Source organism: Misgurnus anguillicaudatus, chromosome 7 (assembly GCF_027580225.2).
Source record: "Misgurnus anguillicaudatus chromosome 7, ASM2758022v2, whole genome shotgun sequence".
NCBI lineage: Eukaryota > Metazoa > Chordata > Actinopteri > Cypriniformes > Cobitidae > Misgurnus > Misgurnus anguillicaudatus.
In genome coordinates this window covers 4,708,297-4,732,556 of record NC_073343.2, presented here as the reverse complement: position 1 = coordinate 4,732,556, position 24,260 = coordinate 4,708,297, and the positions used below count along the sequence as shown (strand labels likewise).

At 36.0% G+C, this 24,260-nt stretch overlaps 2 protein-coding genes across 2 annotated transcripts; both read left to right on the top strand.

Annotated features, from left to right (window-relative positions):
• The first annotated feature begins 1,418 nt into the window (after nt 1–1,418).
• On the top strand, nt 1,419–14,053 carry galcb (galactosylceramidase b). The gene is made up of 17 exons (XM_055172824.2): nt 1,419–1,626; nt 1,719–1,787; nt 1,867–1,930; nt 2,023–2,136; nt 2,261–2,400; nt 2,484–2,522; nt 4,311–4,441; nt 4,553–4,708; nt 4,799–4,923; nt 5,050–5,177; nt 5,267–5,356; nt 5,441–5,530; nt 12,680–12,824; nt 12,911–13,094; nt 13,260–13,423; nt 13,521–13,597; nt 13,737–14,053. The coding sequence occupies exons 1-17, from the start codon at nt 1,486–1,488 to the stop codon at nt 13,878–13,880; spliced, it is 2,001 nt and encodes a 666-aa protein (XP_055028799.2). The 5' UTR covers nt 1,419–1,485; the 3' UTR covers nt 13,881–14,053.
• Nucleotides 14,054–15,083: 1,030 nt separating this feature from the next.
• On the top strand, nt 15,084–23,163 carry ak7b (adenylate kinase 7b). The gene is made up of 18 exons (XM_073869292.1): nt 15,084–15,228; nt 15,516–15,689; nt 15,924–16,032; nt 16,134–16,228; nt 16,327–16,437; nt 16,523–16,606; nt 16,706–16,794; nt 16,884–16,974; nt 17,058–17,135; nt 18,130–18,279; nt 18,360–18,488; nt 18,661–18,754; nt 18,832–18,962; nt 19,060–19,111; nt 19,401–19,598; nt 21,667–21,881; nt 22,702–22,860; nt 22,950–23,163. The coding sequence occupies exons 1-18, from the start codon at nt 15,139–15,141 to the stop codon at nt 22,983–22,985; spliced, it is 2,085 nt and encodes a 694-aa protein (XP_073725393.1). The 5' UTR covers nt 15,084–15,138; the 3' UTR covers nt 22,986–23,163.
• The last annotated feature ends 1,097 nt before the right edge of the window (nt 23,164–24,260 follow it).

Below are 24,260 nucleotides of genomic sequence, written 5' to 3'. Positions count from 1 at the left end.
TCCTGCAAAGCAAACTGATAAATACGGTACCGACTGTAGTAGTTTAAATAAAATATAAGTAATCAATATGTCTATCCAGTTGTATTATAAGCCTCTACGTGAGAAGACTGTAAACAAAGTAGACCATAAAGCTTATTTGACAGCTTGACAAATCTGAGAAAATTCATACCATCTATGAGAAATCCCTGCACATCTGACTTGCAATGAAAATTTAGACTGAAAATGAAATGGTTTATGAAAGATGACATGTTCTGTGCGGATACTATCAAAGTAAGAACTGAATTTTAAAATTATCCAATGCTTTTTCCCCTCTGAAATGGTTTCCACAAAATTGAGGAGAAACCACATGGCTCCATCACAATGCCAGACATACTGTAATGATGCTTCTTTCCAAAGGTCCACAGTAATGCAGAAAAAAGCATATTACAACAGATGCCCCGCACGTCCCAAGAAGGTCGTTGATCAGATGGGCTGGGTGAACCTTGAAACCACTATTAGATTGAAAAGAATGTGTGTATTTTTCATCAGATCTCTTTACAGTGTAATAGAAGTCTAATATTCAGATGCAACGTGTCATCTGATATCACAAATTCTTGTGTATAAATGTTTTGCTCATATGCTGATAGAAAATTTGATGAAAAAGTATGAGCTTTCAATATAACAGCATGATTTTTTCTCTCCTGCAAATCTAATGCGATATCAAGTTAAAGTCCCAACCTGAAGTTTTGTTTGTTAAATTGGCAAAAACATAAAAGATAAAAAAACATAAAAACATTTTTACACATTGTCTTTGGGTCATAATATTTATCAGGACCGATTTCTGTTATTTTTGGCACCTTTTTAAACAATAATAATAATAATAATAATAATAATAATAATAATAATAATAATAATTAATAATACTTGTGTACGGTACATCCCTTCGTAGCCCCACCAAAGAAAATGTATAACATAAAATATTACAAAACTTAACATTTGGAATAAACAAAACATATTAAATGATTGAATATAGGGCTGTTGGTTAGTAGCCTTATTTTTTGTTAGATTTAATTATACAGAATTTATGATAAATTAATTTATTTTATAAAATGTCATTAAACCGGGGGCCCCCTGAAACCATCTCAGTGCCCCCCAGGAGGTCATGGCCCCCAGTTTGAGAACTACTGGCCTACTTAATGATGTGCACTCTCAAAATCCTTCCCTTCAAAACTGAGGTTACTTTTTCTGAAGTATGATGTCATAAATTATTGTTAATACTTTTAATTTAAGATGAAAAATATGCTTTTTAGGGTTTAAAATAGATTTTTCATAATGTTTTATTTTAAATTGCTTAAAATGCATTTATTATGTAATAAATTTTTTATCCATTAATAATGAAAACGTCAACACTAGATAGGGCGTGGCTGTATCCATGATACCGCTAAGCTCCGCCCATCGCGGAAGTGAAAGTCAGCTGATAATGTTGCAGAGGCGCGTGAGTTTAGGATGAAAACAGAAATTAAGTGCTTACTGCTTTTATGTATTTTTCTTTGTATGCGTGTTTGTTTATGCGATGATTACGTGTTGGATGATAGAGGTGGATTAGGAGAATCGTTTGACGGCATTGGTGGTTTAAGTGGCGGTGGGGTGAGTGTTTACCGATAGTTAAGTGCTTACATGCAGATATGTAAATGCTAACGTGTGCACAAAATATCGCTAACCTGTATGGGACTTTACAGGCGACATCTCGCTTACTAGTCAATTATGCTGAACCGTTTCGCAGCCAGATACTGGATTACCTATTCAAGGTAAGACTTTGATTATATGACGGTGTTTGTTTGTATTTACATTATAGACTAATTCTACGTCACTGTGTATTTATTTAAGCCTAAATTTGGAGCCTCGTTGCAAATACTAAAGGTTGAAATTGGAGGCGATGCTCAGACCACAGGTAAAGACAACAGTTTCATTTTTAAAACCTTTCCTAAAGCGTGTTAACAATACCAGTGTGGGCCGTTTATAAATGACTGTAATGATTGACAGATGGAACTGAGCCCTCCCATATGCACTATGAAGATGATGAGAATTACTTTCGAGGTTATGAATGGTGGCTAATGAGGGAAGCCAAGAAGAGAAACCCAAACATCACCCTTATAGGTAAAAAAACCCTGAATCAAACAAATATATTCCAAATAAATAGATCATGTACCAGCATGTGCACAGACAAATATTAATTGTTTAAGTTTCACATGTCATCCATAAAAATTTTTTTTGCAAACAGGTTTGCCCTGGGCCTTTCCAGGATGGGTAGGAAATGGTGAGAGCTGGCCTTATAGTTTCCCTGATATCACTGCCTCATATGTGGTGTCATGGATTATTGGGGCTAAGGAGTACCACGATTTGGATATTGATTATGTTGGGGTGAGTGTATAATGTATATTTCATCAGGCTTTTAGTAAGCTCTTTAGATGTATTCTGAAGTCTAAGCATTTTCTTTTGTTTAGATATGGAATGAAAGGAACTTTGACACAAAGTACATAAAGGTAAGGTACTGTTAAAGCTCACACACACACACACACACACACACACACACACACACACACACACACACACACACACACACACACATAGTGTAACGATGTGGGCGATTCTAGTGTAGTTAAAAAAGGACAATGGAATATAAATCACAAACTAGTTGTTTTTAAATGAAGAAACACCTTTACAATAAAAATACAATAACAAAAAGTAAATCAAATTAAAAGCTTTTTATAACTAAGAAACATTTATGGAATTGTTTCATGACTTTTACAGGTGAGTTAAGCACTTTTAAGGCAAAAATTATGAGTTTAAAAGCGAGTATATAAAATCACTATAGTTAGGTTGTAATTGATTTATTGTGTTTGACTTCATGCAAAGCTGCTAGACCTCGAAAGATAATACGCATGGTGTCAAAAACAATTGATGTGCCATGTAAATGAGCGGTAAAAACCTGTTTGGCAAATCTGTTTTTGTCGCACTTGCTTGGCGTCATTGCACGCACCAGCGGGCACACTGGCACGGAGCAGAGCGAGACCTTTAACATATGTGCCCCGCCCAATGTAAACCCTGAGTATTATTAACTTACCTGAACATGCAGTTTTTATAAGATCCAAGTTCAGCTTGGCAACACTGCACAATAAAGTTATTGCCTTTCTTGCACTTGTAGTCAAAGTGGTCATAATAAATAAATCAATCAATCAGTATCCATGGCGCGTCTTTTTTACCTTGCCATATTTTTTACTCAATCATTTTTACTCCGTAACGATTATGATTTAGTTGTAGTGAAGTACAATACTTCAAACAAAACATACTTAAATAAAAGTATAATTTTTTTACAGATTTCTAAAACTACTTCAAAAAGTAGAAGTACACAAAAAACTTCTCAATTACAGTAACGCGAGTAAATGTAATTCATTACTTTCCACCTCTGACTTTCGCGGTATTTTTGTTGTTTTTACTTCTGTGGAAAATACTGATAGTCGTACAATTGCTCTTGACCAAACAACATTGTATTAAATGACTTCAAACTGAACTGTAGTGAAAGAGTGGCACTAATGTCTAAACAAAAGGCTTCACAGAGAGTGGCCAATTCGGCAAATAGAAAGTAAACTGTTTTAAACAACTCTGTTGAAGAGGCCAATTTATCACTTTACGTGTGTTCGACTTCAAGCAGCGTGTGGAGAGAAACTTCAGGAAGTAAACGTGTTTGAAACACGAAATGGAGTTTAATGTATTATTAAGGCATTCCTCAAGTGGAATGGATTTCAGATGGCGCTCTGACAAGTGCACATATTTGCTAAACTAGAGAAAAAGTGAGTGGGTCCAATATCATTGGTCTTAAAATGTGTGGGGCTTTAAAATAACATAAAACGTATGTTTATACAACTTCCAGTCACATATTATTTTATAGTGTATGCAGATTATTTTTCATTTGATTACTTAATTCAATTTCTGTACTTTAAACCACAGGCCAACCCGAGAAAAAAAAAAAAACATGAGAAGGGCTTTTTATTTTATTCAATTTGTAGGTAATTCTCGATTTACATTCAAATATGTATATGTGATTAAATGTGATTAATTAGATTAATCAATCGGCACATCATGTAATAAAAAAATGTAAGCGCTTGACAGCCCTACTTAGCAGTATTTTTAAAAAAAGGTCCTCACATAGGATCTCTTTTTTTTGCATGATGACCTAGCAACAAAAATTACATATTGTAAATTTAAGGAGTTGTGAACTGTATACAGAGGAGTGTGTCTTTTTATCTTCTTTTCCCTGCATTGTTGACTAGATTCTGAGAAATACACTGGATAAAAGTGGACTGGAGAGAGTTAAAATAATTGCCAGTGATTATCTCTGGGAGCCAATTACCTCTGCTGTTATTGCTGACAGGGAGCTCAGCGATGCTGTTGATGTCTTGGGGTATGATTCATTTCTACACAAATTATGACATTTTATTCTAAACACATTTTTTTTAATAAGTTAACGCAAAAGAAATATACACAATATGAAAATAGATTGTTTGATTGACAGGGTTCATTACCCCGGTACCACCACTACACCCAAGGCTTTTAAGACAGGAAAAAAATTGTGGTCCTCTGAAGACTACAGTACTTTTAATGATTATGTTGGCGGAGGCTGCTGGGCCCGAATTCTCAACCAGAATTACGTCAATGGCAAAATGACAGCGTATGATATGCTAATATACTTTGAAAGTATCTTTGGCATCTCAGTTTTTAATCTCTGTTTACTGGAAAAAAATATGTTTTCACTTTTTAGGACTATATCCTGGAACCTTGTTGCCAGTTATTATGATAACCTTCCTTTTGCAAGAGACGGATTAATGACTGCAAATGAGCCATGGAGTGGGAATTATGTTGTCGAGTCGCCCATTTGGATAACAGGTAATACATTTGAATGTTTACATTTATATTACGTGCATCACGTATGATGATGTGGATCACGTACAATGATGTTATTCATGTATAATACAAACTAATAGATTTTTTTGGTCTATGAAATCCAATAAGCCCACACTACGCAGTTTACTGAGCCTGGGTGGAGGTACCTGCAGACTGTTGGACACTTTAAAAATGGTGGGAGTTATGTTGCACTGACTGATGGGAATGGAAATCTAACCATAATTACTGAAACCATGGTTAGGCACTTTAAATAGACATTATAAACAGTTTGCATACTGTATTTGCATATACCTTATACAACATTGTTTTTTTCATTTATTTTCAGACTCGTGATCACTCAATGTGTATAAGACCTCCGCTGCCTTTCTATAATGTCTTGGCACAGAACGTAACTTTTAATCTTAAAGGATCTTTTGTAAGTACTGCTCCTGGGGTTGAAAAAGATTAAAAGCGGATAAAATTATGTTTATGGAACAATGTGGAACATTTATTTGAACAGGCTGCCATCAGTGAGCTGCAGGTGTGGTATTCAAAGTTTGATTTCGTGACAAACAAGACACTCCTATTTAGAAATCTCAAGCCTATTAAGGTAAGTTTATACATAGAGGTCATTTTGCCTCTTTTGTCTGTTTGGACTTCTTTAGTGTTTGGAGAGACATCAACGTGCACTCTAAGAAAGAATGTCTTCATTTTTACACAGTGTTTTGTGTTATCCTATTTAACACATTATGTGTCATTTTGTGTTCATATAAGTAAGAGGGACAACACAAGATGTGTTAAAACAACACAAACGCAATGAGAGAAAACACAATTCCAAAAAGCGCAGATGGGAGTGGTAATATCTGCAGGTTATTTACTTAAAAAGCGCAAATTAAATAACACAGACACAACAGCTGTTTCCATAATGACCAACGTAATATACAAAGTAGGGATGCTCACATTGACCGTTTAACCGTTAACCGAAGGTAAGAATTTATGACCGATTAACATTATCAGTTAAAAGAAAAAAATATTTGTTAATACATGGTGCGTGTCGTCATGAGCCGACAGACATTTCGCCACTTTTTCTATTTTTAATTTGTGAATGTCCTGTAAATGACACAAATTATTGCTGCCCTGACGGTCTGAAAAAGTAATCATTTGTATGAGAAATCATTTGTATGCGTGTTTGGAAGCTGAACGGAGACGCGCGCGTGTCTGCGCAAGATGACGCGGCCCGTCTCGCGCACATCCGGACAGACGTTCGCTGATGGCCTCTGACCCTGTCCATAAACATCTCTCTTTTTGCACAAACGGAGAAAGACGACGCAAAAGCAAAATTTCTGAAAAGCATCCTGCTTTAGAAATGACCACCGGGGTAGATGAAACGGAGACAATCTGCCCTTTTTGGATATTAGTCCTCTGGACAGATCGCGTGCTTTTTAATAAGGTAATGTTGCGAGAATATCTGATAATGTATGAATCCTGGTTCTGTTGTTGATCTGTCGCTGCTGTTTGCACGTTCAAATTAAATCTTTTGTTTTTACTAGTTCACAGACAACCGTCAACTGTATTATTACTCAATAGAGACAGAGCGCAGCGCGTCATAACCTGAAAACCACGCCCACCGGGGGGGAAAGCAATCCAACAGTCTCCATTGACTTTGTATTGCGAGAAGCCGCCTCCTTGTCATTTCTGGCTTATAACAAAAAACTGAATAATGCCTAAAAGGTGCTGTGTGACAATATGTACAGCTAACAAGCCAAAGAACCCAGAAATAAGTTTTTATAAGCTGTCGAGCCGTAAAACCCAGCTTTTAAGGAGAATAAAGTGGATCGCCGACTACGTTTCCCCCTATTGGACGCAGTTTTACTAATAGGAGTACTATGAAAAGTTGCCTGTTTCCATTTCTGTGTCTTTAAACGCTCGTTTTTTTTTGAAGTTGAAAGCTTATAAAAACGTGTTTGGGTTGTTAGATGTACACCTTGTCACACAGCAGCTTTTAGGTATTAATCTGTTTTTAAGTTTAATCTGTAAATAAGTTTTTATAAGCTGTCGACCCCAAAAAACGAGCGTTCAAAGACACAGAAATGGACACAGCCAACCCCTCATAGCAATACCACTAGTAGAACTGCGTCCACCAGGGGGAAACGCAGTCGGCGACCCACTTTATTCTCCTTAAAAGCTGGGTTTTACGGCTCGACAGCTTATAAAAACTTATTTCTGGGTTCTTTGGCTTGTTAGCTGTACATATTGTCACACAGCAGCTTTTAGGCATTATTCAGTTTTCTGTTATAAGCCAGAAATGACAAGGAGGCGGCTTCTCGCAATACAAAGTCAATGGAGACTGTTGGAGGCGGCTTCTCGCAATACAAAGTCAATGGAGACTGTTGGATCGCTTTCCCCCCCGGTGGGCGTGGTTTTCAAATTTGCATAACGGCGCTCTGTCTCTATGACAATTTCATATTAAAATCTTATAAGTTAACGGTTAATGTTCGGTTTAGAAGCTAGAAGCTTCGGTTGTCTGTCGGGAAAATTAACTGATATGAGCATCCCTAGTACAAAGAGCCATGGCCGGATTACCATATGGGCAAATGGGGCAGTTGCCCCAGGGCCTCCGGCCACCAGGGGGCCCCCGACGACATGTCATGTAACGTGCATTTTTTACTTTTTTTTTTTTTTGCACAACGACATCAAATACAAAACACATTTTGTACAAAAAACTTATTTTGATGTAATGTGCATTTATGCCACTAAAATAAATTAAAATGTGCAAGTCAACAATCCAATGTTTACACACTCACTGTATAAGCGTGACAAATTGACCAATTAAATAGTGTGAATATTTTCTACCAGAAGACATGCCCTTTACGATTGGTACAATGGTATGGGAGGGCGGGTTTAATGTCAATTCGTGACAAAATTAAGAAAAAAAACGTAGCTAGACCGTAAAACCAGAAAACATAATGGATCGACGCATTCCTACCGGAAACATTAAACGAAAGCAAAAAAAAGCAGAAAGAAGCGAGAGGAGCAGCTCTTTTACAAAGTGTGCCTTCTATCGACAGCTTTTTTAAAAAGGAGGTTGCTAGTTGCTCGTTAGAGAAGGCACCTGTTACTAATGTTAGCAATGGGGCTGATTGTGAGACCACCAGTCCCGTTTGCGAGCCCGAGCCGCCCGAGAGTCTCTCGCCACCACCTGAAGCAAGCAGTGCTACATGTGACACGGTCCCAGAGGTTAGTGCCGACAGCTCAACATAACCTGTGGAAATATAAATGACCCGTCTTTGTGGGGTATAAAAGACGAGCGACTTCTGACAGTGTGTTTTTTGCACTAAGACCAGGGGTTTCGCTAGACCCCTTTTACTGGGGCAGTTAACTAGTGCAATCCTTTGCAAAGATAATCGCGGCAAAAACGGGTCTATATGCAATGTAGTTACCCAATAAAGCGACGAACCAGTCGCATGACGCGTGCACGCACATATCTATGTCCGCGCGCGTCTTTGCGTTCATCAGCGCACAACCGCATTCAAAAGGTGATGCCACGCGAGTGAGTTAGCTTATGAAAACATGACGAGACTAAAGTAAGTTTCTAATAATAATGATAATCATTTTGATTACTCGATCATTATTGGCTTCTGTAGATGGACATCAGAAATGTTTTGTGCAAAGCAGGGAAAGGGAAGAAGAAAGGAGAGATGATGAGTTTAAGGGAGGTAAGACAAACTACATCATCACCCTGTCAGGTCTCAAACATTAGAGGAAAAATCTCAGGAAAACCTCTTGTCAAGTCTATAGAATTGCATTGTTGCTGAGAAAATCAACACATGTATGTGTTATACTGTTCTGTATTTTCAAATGAATTTAATATTTAGTTTACTAATATTTAACTCTAGGACACTAAATTACATAACAGTTAGCAGTAACTATGACTGAGATTATTTAGTATAGCAGTCATAAAATGATAAAATTGCTATCATTGTATAATGTAGAAAATATTTCTCTGCTGTCATTATTTCCAAACATGCTCTGCCATGTATGCCTCCAAACATGTTAATAATGTTAGGTATGATGAAGATTACACTTGTATATGTATCTTTCGCAGTAACTGTTGCACTGTAGAATAGTGGGTTAAGCAAAAGACATTGTATAGAAGTGTTGCACACTTCTTGCACACAGCAGGCTTTCAAAAAATTGGGGGCCTGTGCCCCAGTAGAGCTTTATGTCTAGCAACGCCCCTGCCTAAGACTTTTTTGACTCGTTTTCGCAAATGGCAAGAATAAAAAACGAACTCCAAACAAGTACATTCTAAGGCATAGAATCATACTGTGTATTCCTTTTATATTGTATATTAAAATTAATTTAATACCTAATTACATAATTATTGTGCACTTTTACTTTTCTGGAGTAAAAGTACGAAAGTACTTTTTACTTAAGTAAAAGTAAAAAAACCTAGATGTTTAATGTACTTAAAGATTAAAATAAACCAAAAACTTGAAATTATGGAATGTAGTGGAGTAAAAATTAAGATAATATGCTTAGGAATGTATGTTTTCAAAGAAAAACACAGATAAAATACGAATACTTAAAGTATTTTTACTTTCTACATAAAAGTAAATTAAGTAGCCTAGTGTCCGCCTCTGGAGTTGATAGGAAGAGGGGTGGGAGGGGGCCATGATGTCTTTGTGCCCAGGGGCCCAGAATTTGTTAATCCGGCCCTGCAAAGAGCAGCGCAAATTAGTTCTGGGTTGCAAATAAGCCAAGCTGATTTTATGTTCAGCAACACGGACATCGTAGCGGAAAATTCAGGGTGTGTAATCCCAGTTTACGAAACCATAGTACACTGAAAAGAACTGGAGGACAAAACTTTTTTTTTTCTTAGCAATAATTGCAGCCATTTCAAGTGCAAAGTTTTTTAAGACATATAAGTTTTGAGATACTTACTGTAGAAAATGTATAAAATATCATCATGGAATTTTAATCCATGCAATTAATTGTTGACTATTGCTACAAATATATACAAGTGTGAGTTGTGTTGTGTAAGTTACTCAGAAAAAGTAATGAATTACTAGTTACTAATTACATCTTTAATCATGTAATTAGATTACTGTATTTTCCGGACTATAAGTCGCTCTGGAGTATAAGTCGCATCAGTCAAAAATGCGAAAAAACATATATGTCGCACTGGACTATACGTTGCGTTTATTTATAAAATGATTTCACTAAATCCAAGCCGAAGAACAGACATTTAATCTGGAAAGGCAAGTTTTTCAACTAAACAATAGCACACACAGAACAGCAGGCTGAATAGGCTAAATTATAATGAAAAGCCAAAGTTCAAAAGGTCCCGATGTCATTCCGCATCACTGAATTCATTGAATTACATAAATACAGGAGCAGCGCAGAGCGGACTCTCGCGGCTTTAGACAATAATGGTTTCTCTTGGATCATATGAAATAATTTTGACGTACAAGTCACACCTGACTAGAAGTTCCAGGACCCACCAAACTATGAAAAAGTGTGACTAATGGCTCTTTTCCATTGCATAGTACCCCACGGTTTAGTTTAGTTTGGGTCGGGTCAGCTCACCTCAATTTGGCGTAGGGGAGACGGGGTTGGTTTTCACAATTTTTACTCATGCATGAATTGCTCATTTTCAAAAAAAATTTCAGCAGTAATTCCTACATGAAATGAAACCTTGGGGTCTTGGCTTTAAATGTGTATACGTTTTACTTTTGGAATGTGTTGTAACAGGAAGTAATTAACCATCAAAGACACTCTGACACAATGTGACAACCAACCCCATCACGGGTTTGGTTGTCACAGGGTATGGGGTTGGTTGTCCCTATAGAGTTTCAATAGGATTTCAGTGATAAATTGGGATCTGAAAAAATAATGTGTTACTTTTTAGTTTTTTAAGCTAGAAACTGCAAATAAGTTTTAAAATGAATACCAACCCTCTGATAGTTGTCATCAATGCCCATTATGTTTAAACAATGGGATTAAAGTGGGTGATCAGTTACTTGAATTGTCTACTGTGTTGAGAAATATAATAAAATAATTTTTAGTGTTTATCATTTTAGTTAAAACCTCTTTATTTAATGCTTTATTTATTTATTTTAACAGCAAACAAAAACAAACAAACAGACCAATTGTGTGACAACCAACCCCGCAAGCTGTGTGACAACCATCCCCAACTGACTTCTTGACAAACATGATAAGCTAGCTGCCAAACGGCTTTAACTTGATCGCTAAAATATGACTCAAAATAAAGCTACTACTTTTGGCTTTTTAATGAGTGTTTTGTTTTTGAATGACTAATATCCTACAAGATCTCAACACAAAAACAAAACCAACATAAAAATTTACTCTGACCCATAAAAATAAAAAATTGTCTCCTAACGTCAATGTTTTGTGTCTGCTCAGCAAAATTACAAGTGCAAATGAGTAAGCTATTAAAGGCTAACAAATTGATATCAAAATTGTACCACAGTGCCATGTAGTGTGTCTGTAATAAGCAATGTGACAACCAACCCGTGAGACAACCAGCCCCGGTCTCCCCTAGTTAGCTTTTTTAGTAACACTTCACAGTGGGAGGGATTATAGGCGTGTCGTTATATTTGCGCTGCCTACTGCTGTGACATCAAAAAAGTGAGAGCGTAGTACATTCCCATACATTAATTTATTTCTCAGTCCGCCACAAAATTTAAATTAGCTACCACAAATAGATGTTTTCACATCGCATTTATCACTAACGTTACCTCAGTCTCACATGACAGTTTCTGTTCAGACACCGCAGCGTCAGTCGACGGCGCTCCGCAGAGCCTCATTGAAGTTGCATTTAGACATAAGTTAATGCTGACATGCTCGTCGTTATGGTGTCCCTGAATCTCAACCTGTGGATGTTTTTCGTGAGTTTGGGAACTTATAGCAGAGCACAGATGACAACATGTTTGCTCGAGACAGTGCAAGCTAGCACAGGTAAAGCTAATCTACATTATAGCGATGATGCTGCTAGTGATGATTCTCTGAGACCATTCAGTGATCTACAGTGTTTGCGCGGCACGTTTGGTATCAGCTCGGGTCGCTTGGAACCCCAACCGAGGTGGTACGAAAAAAGTGTCGGGTACTACGTACTGCACCCAATGGAAAAGCTCCCAAAAGTAAGCTGACCCGACCTAACCAAACCCAAACCGTGGAGTACTATGCAATGGAAAAGGGCCATTATAGTCCGGAAAAAATACGGTACTATACAAAAAGTATATAATTACTTATTACTAATTACTTTTTAAATCCTATTTAGTAAATGACATAAAGATAGGGTTGAAACGGCTTGAATAAATCATATAAAAATACATAAATTATTCTGGTCACACTTTTTAAGGTCTAATTCTTACTATTAACTACTTTTGCATCAATGTAGTTCTTACTGCTAATTACTGCTAATTAATACCAGTTGCATAAATGTAAAAGATGTATAAAGCAAATGTTTCCCTTCTTATTCCTACTGTCAGAAAAAAATATGTTGTCACTGGGGCTGTACCATTTAAAAGAATTACAGCTTTACACCTAAAAAGTTCATATTAGTATCTCAAAAGTGCATATTGGTACCCTTATAAAGGGTACTTTACTACTGCCTGAGTGACCGCTAGGATAAATATTTTGACCATTTTTTTTTTCTAACAGCGTATTTACTTGTGTTACACAGAATGATATTTGACATCTAATGTAGTGTATCTGTGAATTGTGAATGCTGTAGGTAAATGAGGGGTCTTTCAGCATAGAGTTTGATGTTGATGAGGTCTATACTTTTACTACTTTAAGAAATGGTCAGAAAGGGAGTTACCCAGATCCTCCACCTTCTGCTTCCTTTCCTAAAAGCTACAAAGATAATTTTGATGTCTGTAAGTAGCTTTAGCCTCCTCTGTTTTTATACCTGCTTGTCATCTTTAAATACTGACAGTAGTTAATTCTAACAACTTCTCCGCAGTAGAACATCCACATTTCTCTGAGGCTCCAAACTTTGCAGATCAGACGGGTGTTTTTGAGTACTTCACTAACCTGACGGACCCTGGCCCTCATGTTTTCACACTGCGACAGGTGGTCACTCAGCGCCCTGTGACCTGGGTGGCAGATGCCGATCAGACGATTAGTGTTATTGGGGATTATAAATGGTGCGTACACCAATTTCCCAAATGGTTGTGACATTGCATATGAATTAATTGTATTATTAGTGCACCTTTCTTAAATTAAATAAAAAATCACAGAGCTGTATGAGTATAAAACCTAAACATTTAAACTATTAAATTGTTAATTAATATTTATGATCTCAATTTCAGGCGAGATTTGACGGTGTCATGTGATGTGTACATGGAGAATGGGTACAATGATGGGGTCTTCATTGCTGTCAGAGTGGATAAAGGTGGTGGGGTGGTCCGGGCTACAAGGGGAATCTTTTTCTGGGTGTACTCGTATGGCACCTACCAAGTCACCAATGACCTCAGTGAGTATCTAAATAACCTAGGTGTTCCATTCACTCTACCTCTGTAAACTTTATTTTGACTTTGCCAGGTCATTCCCACATGTGTTTGATTCTACAGGAGGAACAACAGTTCTTGCTGAAGGATTTTCTGGAACTAGAGCAAATGTGTGGTACACATTGACCCTCACAGTCAATGTATGTTAAGTTAGACATGAAAAATGTTTAAATGTATTGATTGCTGCAGCCACCCCCACCCCCCCCCCCACACACACACACACTTTTTATATTTTCAGGAATATGCAGACCTGATCTGTCATTTCTTATCTGTTTTCAGGGAACCCATGGATCCGCAGAAGTCAATGGGTATCCGCTTTGGAAAAATGAAGTTTTATTGATGCCAGAAAATGGATGGGCAGCCATAGGCACAAGTTCTTTTCAACCAGCACAGTTTGATAATTTCGCTATAGAGGCAGTATAACCCCTCACTCTGGTCTTTATGGTTATGCCGTCATTGTGATAACTGTAACATCATTTATTGATTTGCATTCAAATGGATTTAAGATTTTGTATAAATTATTTTAACATTTCAGTTATGTAGCTCTGTGCAATGTGACTAAATAGAAAGTAATAATTAAAACCATATGTTTGACATTTTGTATTTATAGTTTTTTTTTTATTCAAATGTTTTGTTTATAAATCACATGACTGTTTAAAGTCTAAATGTAGTGCATCAAAGTGTGCAGAGTTGTTTAAAGCCTTAAGGGGATAGTTTACCCAAAATGAAAATACTGTCATCATTTACTCACCCTCATGTTGTTACAAACCTGTATAAATTTCTTTGTTCTGATGAACATAAATGAAGATATTCTGAGAAATGTTTGTGGACCCCATTAACTTCTATAGTAGGAAAAAGAAAACTACGGAAGTAAATGGGGTCCATGAACGCTTTGATTACAAGCATTTCTCAAAATATTCTCCTTTGTGTTCACCGGAACAACAAAATTTATACAGGTTTGTAACAACATGAGAGTGAGTAAATGATGACAGAATTTTCATTTTTGGGTAAACTATCCCTTTAACATATTTTCCACTGAAACAGGAAGTTAGGGCGGCACATATTCACTTGTTATGTGTATCCACTTAAAAATCGCCATGTTTTATTTTGTGCCACCATACTTATGTAACTACTTATGTAACAGTCTAAATAGGGAAAACATGGAAGTGTTTGGTGGCTTCTAAATTCATCCCTGTTTGGATCCTAATGAATGGGGCTAGGCTAAATGCTAACACATTCACGAAGAGCTGTACAAAGATTAAGTGCACGCATTGAAAAAGATACGGATGTATTAATTCATCTAAGTTGAGGTAAGAACATAGTAAAATATTGCAAACTGTGGTGTTTTCCTTTAAGGAACATATTCATACTTAAAAAAGAAAAGAAAAAAGTGATTACCCCACTTTAATAAACTCTCGAAGAGGAGGCAAGTCACACAGTTATTTTCATGGAAGGACAGCTAATTTCATAAACTGTATAATTAAATAATATGTAGGCCTATATAATATTTATATTCACGTTATATTTTTATGTCAAAAAAGTAATAAATCAAAACATGACTGGCACAAACATATAAAACCAACCACAAACTAATAATAACAGTTACATTATGCGTAAATATGCGCAAATTTGATGCGCATTAAGGCTTACCAGTTCCTTAGCAACATATCAACAACACAGTATGGCTGCCAAGACTGAAGAGGAACGCCACAGTTTCAGACGTGTTTTTATCAACAATGTTGATACATACGCATCAAAATATATTGCAAAGGTAAGATATTTTGCATGATTATGTGCGGCACGTAAACAAACTATAACACGCCTCCAACAAAAGCTAGTTTGTTTGAGTTGATGTCATCATCAGCTGAGCTTCATGCGGCGCTGCGCAGTCTGTTGACGTATGACATAAACATATCGCGAGAACGATTCGACAGCGCAGCTACAGAATCGCTCTCACGGTACTGTGATATTATGGACTGATCTATCTGCGCAACCCTGCATGAAGTTGAATACACTGATAATAGCTTGCTTGATTTATTCGTCTTTTGCTCTATGTAGTTTTTAAACTCGCGTGTAGTCGGTGCGTCACTTGTGACAACTGAGGAAGCTGAGGATGAGGAGGACACGGTGCATGATGGTCATCCAGAAAGCACAAAGACCACCTTCCAGATCGTGGGAACTGTTTCTAGCCTAACAGAGGAGAAGTGCAGTTATATTGCGGAGGAGTACAGTGTACATATATCACAGTATTTAATACGGTTTCATTTATTTACATTAGTTAATGCATTTATAAACTAGCCTGAGAAACATATTTTACTGTATTTTTTAGATATTTGTTAGTTTACTGTAACTAGAAGTATTGTACATTTTTTGTTTAACTTAAATCATTAAGTTAATGTAACAAATGTTCAGTTTTCAACAAGCGTTATTGGAAGGTGTTCCAAAAAATTTTTTTTTTCTTTCTAGCACTTTAAGCGTGAAGACCTTCTCTATCAGCTGATGAAGTGTGATGTCATCATTTATAATATTTCTCAGCATCCTGATCAGATAAATGAAGCACAGTGGGCCGTCTCTGGTATCATGACATTTTTTATTTATGTAATAAATTATTGGTTTGGTTCCTGCCATAAACTCTTAATAATTTAAATCCTGGGTTGCATAATCATCCAATCATAGCTCTTCATGAGGAAATGAACAAATTTTCTGAACCAAAGATGTTCATCCTTGTGTCAAGCATCATGACATGGGCTATGACTAAACCAGTTGATACGGTAAGAAAAACCTTTGTTGTGGATAAATTAATTTCCTATTAAACTCAGATAACAGTGATGCCAACGTGGTAATGTATATTCTCTCTGCTATACTATAGGATGATCCAGAGATTCCTTTAACAGAAAGTCATTACCGGAAAAGAAAACCTCACCCTAACTTTCAAGATCATATCGGTTTGGAGAAACTTGTGGTCAAATTAGGCAAAACTGTAAGCAGGCCTGAGTTTAAAAAGTATGATATATTTAATAAATATATTAATGTACTGTGTATATTAAATATGTAATGGTTTTCAGAAAAGCTCCCAGTTCTCTACATATGTTGTTGCATCTGGGCTACAATATGGAATGGGTGAACACATCTTTCACCTTTTTTTCAAGGTAAGACATACAGTATATGGACTTAAAAGTACATAATTTACCTTTTTTTTTTCTTTAAAAAAAAGATACATTTTTGTTTTGTTTTATTGTTCTATGTAGATGTCATGGTTGGGCGAGGTCCCAAAGGTGCCTATCTTTGGAGACGGCTCAAACATTATCCCCACTATTCACATTAATGATCTCGCAGGGTTAGTATAACTACAGAGCTTTTGGCACATGATCCATGCAAAAACGACATTACTGAACATCTACACCCCATTGACTTGTATTCATTAAGGATCATCCAAAATGTCATTGATCACAAGCCAGTGTCACACTACATTGTTGCTGTGGATGACTCCAAACACTCGATGGGCGATATCATTAAGGTGAGATTTTAATGCGACACTGTTTTTTTTGTTTGGTAAATGAGTGGCTTTTTTGGTTCATACTGTGGTCTTGTTGTTTTAAGGCAATATCTTCTGCGCTCGGGACGGGAAAAACTCAGAAAGTTACAAAAGGGGAGATTTTTCTCGAACCGGATCTTGCGGTAAAATCAGTTTTGTTATTTTATTGTTCCAACAATGTAGAAAGTATTCTAAAAATATTGAGAAAGTCACATTTAAAGTTATCATGATAAAGTCCTAGCAACACATATTACTAAATACATTTTTTATATATTTATGGTATAAAATTAAAAAATATCTTCATGGAACATGATCTTTACTTAATATCCTAATGATCTTTGGCTTAAAAAAATCAATAATTTTGACAGATAAAATTTATTTTTGGTAGTGCTGTCAAAAGATTAATCGCAATTAATCACATACAAAATAAAAGTTTGTTTGTGTGCATTATATACACTAGTCAACATTTCAAGTGGATCAAAACCTTTTCATAAAAGTTGTCTTAAATTTTGATTAACACCCATTCTTGTCATAGGACAACTTTGATAATTTTTTTGATCCACTTAAAATGTTGACTAGTGTATGTGTGTGCACTGTGTGTAATTCTTTTGTATATAGAAAACACATGCATGTATGTATTTAAGAAATATAGACATACATGCGTTTTCTATATACAAAATATATATTCTATATTTATATATAAAATAAAATAAAAATAAATAAATGTATGTATATATATATTACACATGCATGCATGCATACATAAATTTATATATATATATATATATATATATATATATATATATATATATATATATATATATATATATATATATATATATATATATATATATATATATATATATATATATATATATATACATATATACATATATACATTTAAAAATTATAATTACACACAATACATACGCAAATATATTATGCAAAAACAAACTTTTATTTTGTATGCGATTAACTATGCTTTATTTTTTTTGACAGCCCTAATATTTGGTTATTGCTAAAAATATACCTTATATAAAATATACTCATCACTGGTCCAGGATCACATATGTGTGTACACATACCTGTATTTTTAAGTTTGGTTGTATTGACAGATATTTTTTGTCTTTGTTTCAGCAAACAGATATTGATTCCTTGTTTGTCAACCTTCAAATTGAAGCGCCCTATCTAAAAGAAAATTTTCATATCCAGTGGGTGTCAGAGGCTGGAATGATTGAAAACATGGAACAGATAACACAAGAATATAAGCAGAACAGGGGACTGCTGGTATGGTGAAATACTTGTTATAAATGGTTATGGTTGGATTCTTCTCATTATGGCCACCCACAGATATGCTGTCTCCCCAGCCCATTCGTATCTGTGTCCTGGGACCACCTGCTGTTGGGAAGAGCACTGTTGCAGAAATGATATGCAAGCATTACAGACTTCATCATATTAAGCTTAAGGACACCATAACTGAGACATTAGACAACCTGGTTTGTATCGTGCAAGACCCCAAAATTTATTTTGACCTGTCAAAGCATGTTTCAGGAATGCTGAGACCACTGCTGAAAATAATTTGATGTAATACATAAAATGATCGATGTCAAATTGTGTTCATATTTGGGAGATATGATACTTTAAAAGATGTATACTGAATCGTCTTAGGAGTCGAGTGTCCAGATTGAAGACGAGGAAAACGATCAGAGTGAAGCCAAGGAATTTCTGGATATCTTAAAGGAAAACATGAATCAGAATGGAGGTTGGAAATGTAACTTGTATGCATTGTAGTATTTTAAATAAATGTAAAGGCACATCATGTTCTTATTTTCTTTGTAGGACGACTGGATGACCAATATGTAATCCGTATAATGAGGGACAAACTCAAGACCAAACCATGTATGAATCAGGGCTTTGTTTTGGATGGATTTCCCAAGACATACGAGCAGGGAAAGGTGCTATTCAACAGTAAGTTTTTAGCTGATTTATTCATTTATTAATAATAATGATTCGGATTTTGTACTGTACATGAGTTTGGTTTGCATAATTATTCAAATATTCAACAGTGATGAAGACAACGAAGACTCGCAATCTAAATGCGACAAAACTATCATCCCAGGTCTGTAATTTATTCATTTAAAGTATTATGGAGATTACATGATCACTTTCAAAGCCTTTTAGATAGTCTTTAAAATTTCTCAATTGCAATTATTAACCTGATTAGAATTATATGTTTTATTCAGCTCTAATGATAGCACTGACTTTTGGGAGCGTGTGCAGTGAGATGGTACAGATTGTTTTAAGTAGCTTATATTTTAGTGTAAAGTCCTACAGAACTACATAAGTGTTACACCAGGTGGCTCTGAATATCACTGCAATAATGAAACGATCATCTCTATATTCTCTAGAGTTTGTGTTGTCTCTTAATGCCACTGATGCTGTCCTCAAAAACCGAGTTCTGAACCTACCCGAGAGTCTTGTAGAGGGAACGTCCTACAGCCCTGAACAGTTCCTGCAACGCTTGGCCAGATTCAGAGAGAGAAATGTAGAGGATGAGACCTTACTGAACTACTTTGAAGACCTTGAGATTCATCCTGAGCACTTTGGTAATTTTGAATGTCTCTTAAAGGTCCAGTGTGTAGAATTTTAGCGGCATCTAGTGGCGAGACTGTGAATTGCAACCGACGGCATTGTCAAAAACTCTCCCCTTCCTTTTGAAACGCATAGTGAAGAATGGGTGTAACAAGCATTTACTGGAGTAGATGCCCATTTTCTTGTATTCTGGTGCCTTTTAATTAATCAATTGCTTTTATAGCCTTACCTTGTCGTGTTGCGGAAATACATAAAATTAGCAGCAGCGTGAAAGTCAAGGCTGTAGCTAAATTGGAACGGAGTTTAATTTATTAGGGGATTCCTCAAGTGTAATGGATTTGACTGACGGCGCTCTGAAAAGTGAACAGGCATATGCTCTAAATTTAGAGAAAAAGTAGGTGGGTCTGAAAAAGTTCCACCCACATATTGGTTCTGACGCCCATGTTGTGAAGCTACGGTAGCTGCCACAGGACAAACATGTCATCGTCTGAGACAGCGTAGTGAACAAATACGCTCTTTAGAGCAGTTTGGCCGTTTAGGGCTACTGTAAACATGTTAGGGACTTCCATGTAAGGGGACCCACGGTGTATTTAGAAAAAAACGTCTCATTCAAAGGTAATTTAAACAGTACAGTTCATTTTGTAAGGTCTTTATACATCACTGATAATATAGTTATGTATATTATATTGCATTTCTGTCAAGAGATCCTTCTAAAAGTTACACAATGCACTTTTAAAAGACAACACGTTAATCTAGTGATTAAATTGTTTATATTTATATTGTAATATGTATATTGTATATACACTCACCTAAAGGATTATTAGGAACACCATACTAATACTGTGTTTGACCCCCTTTCGCCTTCAGAACTGCCTTAATATTATGTGGCATTGATTTAACAAGGTGCTGAAAGCATTTTTTTAAAATGTTGGCCCATATTGATAGGACAGCATCTTGCAGCTGATGGAGATTTGTGTGATGCACATCCAGGGCATGAAGCTCCCATTCCACCACATCCCAAAGATGCTCTATTGGTTTCTGTGGGGGGCATTTTAGTACAGTGAACTCATTGTCATGTTCAAGAAACCAGTTTGAAATGATTCAAGCTTTGTGACATGGTGCATTATCCTGCTGGAAATAGCCATCAGAGAATGGGTAAATAGTGGTCATAAAGGGATAGACATGGTCAGAAACAATGCTCAGGTAGGCCGTGGCATTTAAACGATGCCCAATTGGCACTACAGGGCCTAAAGTGTGCCAAGAAAACATCCCCCACAACATCACCAGCCTGCACAGTGGTAACAAGGCATGATGGATCCATGTTCTCATTCTGTTTACACCAAATTCTGACTCTACCATCTGAATGTCTCAACAGAAATCGAGACTCATCAGACCATGCAACATTTTTCTAGTCTTCAACTGTCCAATTTTAGTGAGCTTGTCCAAATTATAGCCTCTTTTTCCTATTTGTAGTGGAGATGAGTGGGGTCCCTGCTGTTGTAGCCCTCAAGGTTGTGCGTGTTGTGGCTTCACAAATGCTTTGCTGCATACCTCGGTTGTAACGAGTGGTTATTTCAGTCAAAGTTGCTCTTCTATCAGCTTGAATCAGTCAGCCAATTCTCCTCTGACCTCTAGCATCAACAAGGCATTTTCGCCCACAGGACTGCCGCATACTGGATGTTTTTCCCTTTTCACACCATTTTTTCTAAACCCTAGAAATGGTTGTGCATGAAAATCCCAGTAACAGAGCAGATTGTGAAATACTCAGACCGGCCCATCTGGCACCAACAACTATGCCACGCTCAAAATTGCTTAATCACCTTTCTTTCCCATTCTGACATTCAGTTTGGAGTTCAGGGGATTGTCTTGACCAGGACCACACCCTAAATGCATTTAAGCAACTGCCATGTGATTGGTTGATTAGATAATTGCATTAATGAGAAATTGAACAGGTGTTCCTAATAATCCTTTAGGTGAGTGTATACATATGTGCTTGATGTACATATATATATACAAAATATATGTATGGTATAAAAATACAGAAACATAGAATATGCATATATATTTTGTCTCCCTTTGTAGAGATTACAAGCAACGATGACCATGAATACTTGCTGGTGACAGAGAAGATTTATGAAAAAGTGGGCAAACCAAAGAACTACAGCCCGAATCCGAAAGAGATGGAGGAGGCAGAGAGACAGCGAGCAGAGGAGCTGTTAAAACAGCAGGAATCACAGAGGTCGGAGCATCAGGAGAAAGAGGAGGCTGAGAGGAGAGCTCAACACTGGGAGGAGTGGGTATGTTACTGACCATCAATTTTTCAACTTAGATAACTAAAGTGAATTATGTGGTCTTTATAAAAACAATCACAGTAAATATCACAAACTGCATAGAACAGTGGCTCCCAACCTCTTTCACTTCAAGGCCCCCTAGTTGCCCACAACAATATTTAAAGGCCCCCCACTTCCACATAAAATTAAATAGAACTTGAAATGACTAGACAGATGTATATTCGTTACTAAAATGGCAAAAAAACCCAGAAACATCTTATTTTTTGCTTGTTTTAGTTTATGTTAATGCTTGTTTTGTCCATTTTTTAAAACATTTTAAGTCATCTTAAGGTCCCCTTGGAAATCTGCTGAGGCCCCACTGTGGACCCCGGCCCCCTGGTCGGGAAACACTGACATGGATTTTAATTATTACGCACATCAAACTGATTTTTTTTTTTATTGACATCAGCGAACATAGAATGTATTGATAAAATTAATTTTATACATTTTACTGTACACTATCAGAAAAAAAGGGGAAAAAAGGTCCCTAGCTTTCCCTCGGGCAGGGGTACCCTTTTAAAAAGTACACCTTTGTCTATAGAGATTTAGTAGGTACATAGAGTTCAGAGGTACACACAGTATTGGTAAAGAGTGCATATTACTACCTCACAGGGACACATTGGTACCAAACGTATACATATCTGTACCTAAATTCTACATATTAGGACCTTTAAAAAGGGAACCGTGCCAGTGACCGCTTGGGACCATGTTTGGACAATTTCTTCTGAAAGTATACAAAATAGTTTAATGCACATTTTTGCCACTAAACATTTTTGTGTGTTATTAGAGTCAGCATCTTGAAGAGGTTAAGAGACAAGAAGATGAACTGTTGGAGTCTCAGTCAGAACCTCTCAGGAACTACCTGATGAGGGCTGTTATGCCCACTCTCACCCAAGGGCTCATCGAATGTTACAGAACACGCCCCGATGACCCAATAGACTTCCTGGTAGGTTGGTCCTATTAAAAACAGTTAAATGCATTCATTTATTTTACTGCAAATTTCTGTTGACCACTTTTTCAACTTGTATCTTTCAGGCTGAGTACCTTCTGAAAAATAATCCTGAAGCGTAATAAAACGTGGACAATATTGTCCCACGGTTCAGCAGCATGGACAACTTGTGCTGCTTTTCCTTTGTGGTTAATAAATATGATGCTTTCAATCTTAATAATAATAATTTAAGATCAATTAGTTCATGACTATAAATAACAATCATATTTCTGTATCCACATTAAATATGATTTAATGGAACTTTTATTGTAGTTACTTATTTATGCATTTTAATTGGAAAACGTAATAAAATGAAGCTGATAATTAGAATAGTTTATTTGTATAATGTATTCGTTATTACTGCTTTAGAGGCAGACCATTTTTTTACATTTATCAATTTGGCAAATGCTGCTATCCAGTGTGACTTACAGAGCATTTAAGCTGTACTTTTTTATTTATTATTTAACACAATGATTTACAAATTAAATGTGCAATGTGTAAATTTGTATATGGGTCAGTGACAAAAACTGTTTGGCAAGATGAGAAATTCATAAATTAAAAAAAAAAACTTGTTTTAAAAGCACCCATCAGGTTTATTTCAATGCACATAGTGTATTTATGTTAATTTTAAGCAATAAAAAATCTAATTTGCACCATTTTTATAAAAGTTAAGACTGAATGGACCTGAAAATTTCAAATTATGTAACCGCCAATTGAGCCAAAGAATGAGAAATATTAAATATTTCATCCACCTTGATGGCATTTAAGCGTAATCATCATAAAAAAAAAATAATAATAATAATTTTACTTTTTTTGTTATATGTAAATCTTAATGCATTTTTGTAATATTTGTCCTGACAAATGCTGAAAACAACTCTGTTTTCTAAATAATCTTTGACAAATTATGTAAACATTTATTTTAAAAAATCATATTACACTAAATGATTATATTTTATTCCACTTTTTATGAATATATATTTATATTTATGAATATATTTTAATTTTCTAGTTACACCAATCGACACAGATTGGTTACACCACATTGACATTTTTGCAATTATCCCCCAAATATTCTTTAAAAATGAAATAAATTCAGAAATTTTCGACTTGGTCCTCAAAAAGAGGATGTATGCAAATAATCTGCACATTTATTTTGAAATTTTAACCCTTTTACATTTAATTTAACCATACAGACACAAAATAATTATCATCACGTCATTGACCCATATATGTATAATTTACATAACTACGTTTTCAGTGGTGTATAAAGATCTTACATAATGAACATTTGTTTTAATTATTTTATAATGAGCCGTTTTATCTACATACACTGGGGGTCCCCTTACTTGGACTCCTTA

Excerpts from the sequence above, each read along its gene's own strand:
- galcb (XM_055172824.2), top strand. The coding sequence starts at position 1,486 with ATGAAAACAGAAATTAAGTGCTTACTGCTTTTATGTATTTTTCTTTGT. Across the intron at positions 1,788-1,866 it reads TACTGGATTACCTATTCAAG|CCTAAATTTGGAGCCTCGTT; the intron begins GTAAGACTTTGA and ends TATTTATTTAAG. Across the intron at positions 13,424-13,520 it reads CCAAGTCACCAATGACCTCA|GAGGAACAACAGTTCTTGCT; the intron begins GTGAGTATCTAA and ends TTGATTCTACAG.
- ak7b (XM_073869292.1), top strand. The coding sequence starts at position 15,139 with ATGGCTGCCAAGACTGAAGAGGAACGCCACAGTTTCAGACGTGTTTTT. Across the intron at positions 16,438-16,522 it reads TGGTCAAATTAGGCAAAACT|AAAAGCTCCCAGTTCTCTAC; the intron begins GTAAGCAGGCCT and ends AATGGTTTTCAG. Across the intron at positions 18,963-19,059 it reads GAAAGGTGCTATTCAACAGT|GATGAAGACAACGAAGACTC; the intron begins AAGTTTTTAGCT and ends ATATTCAACAGT.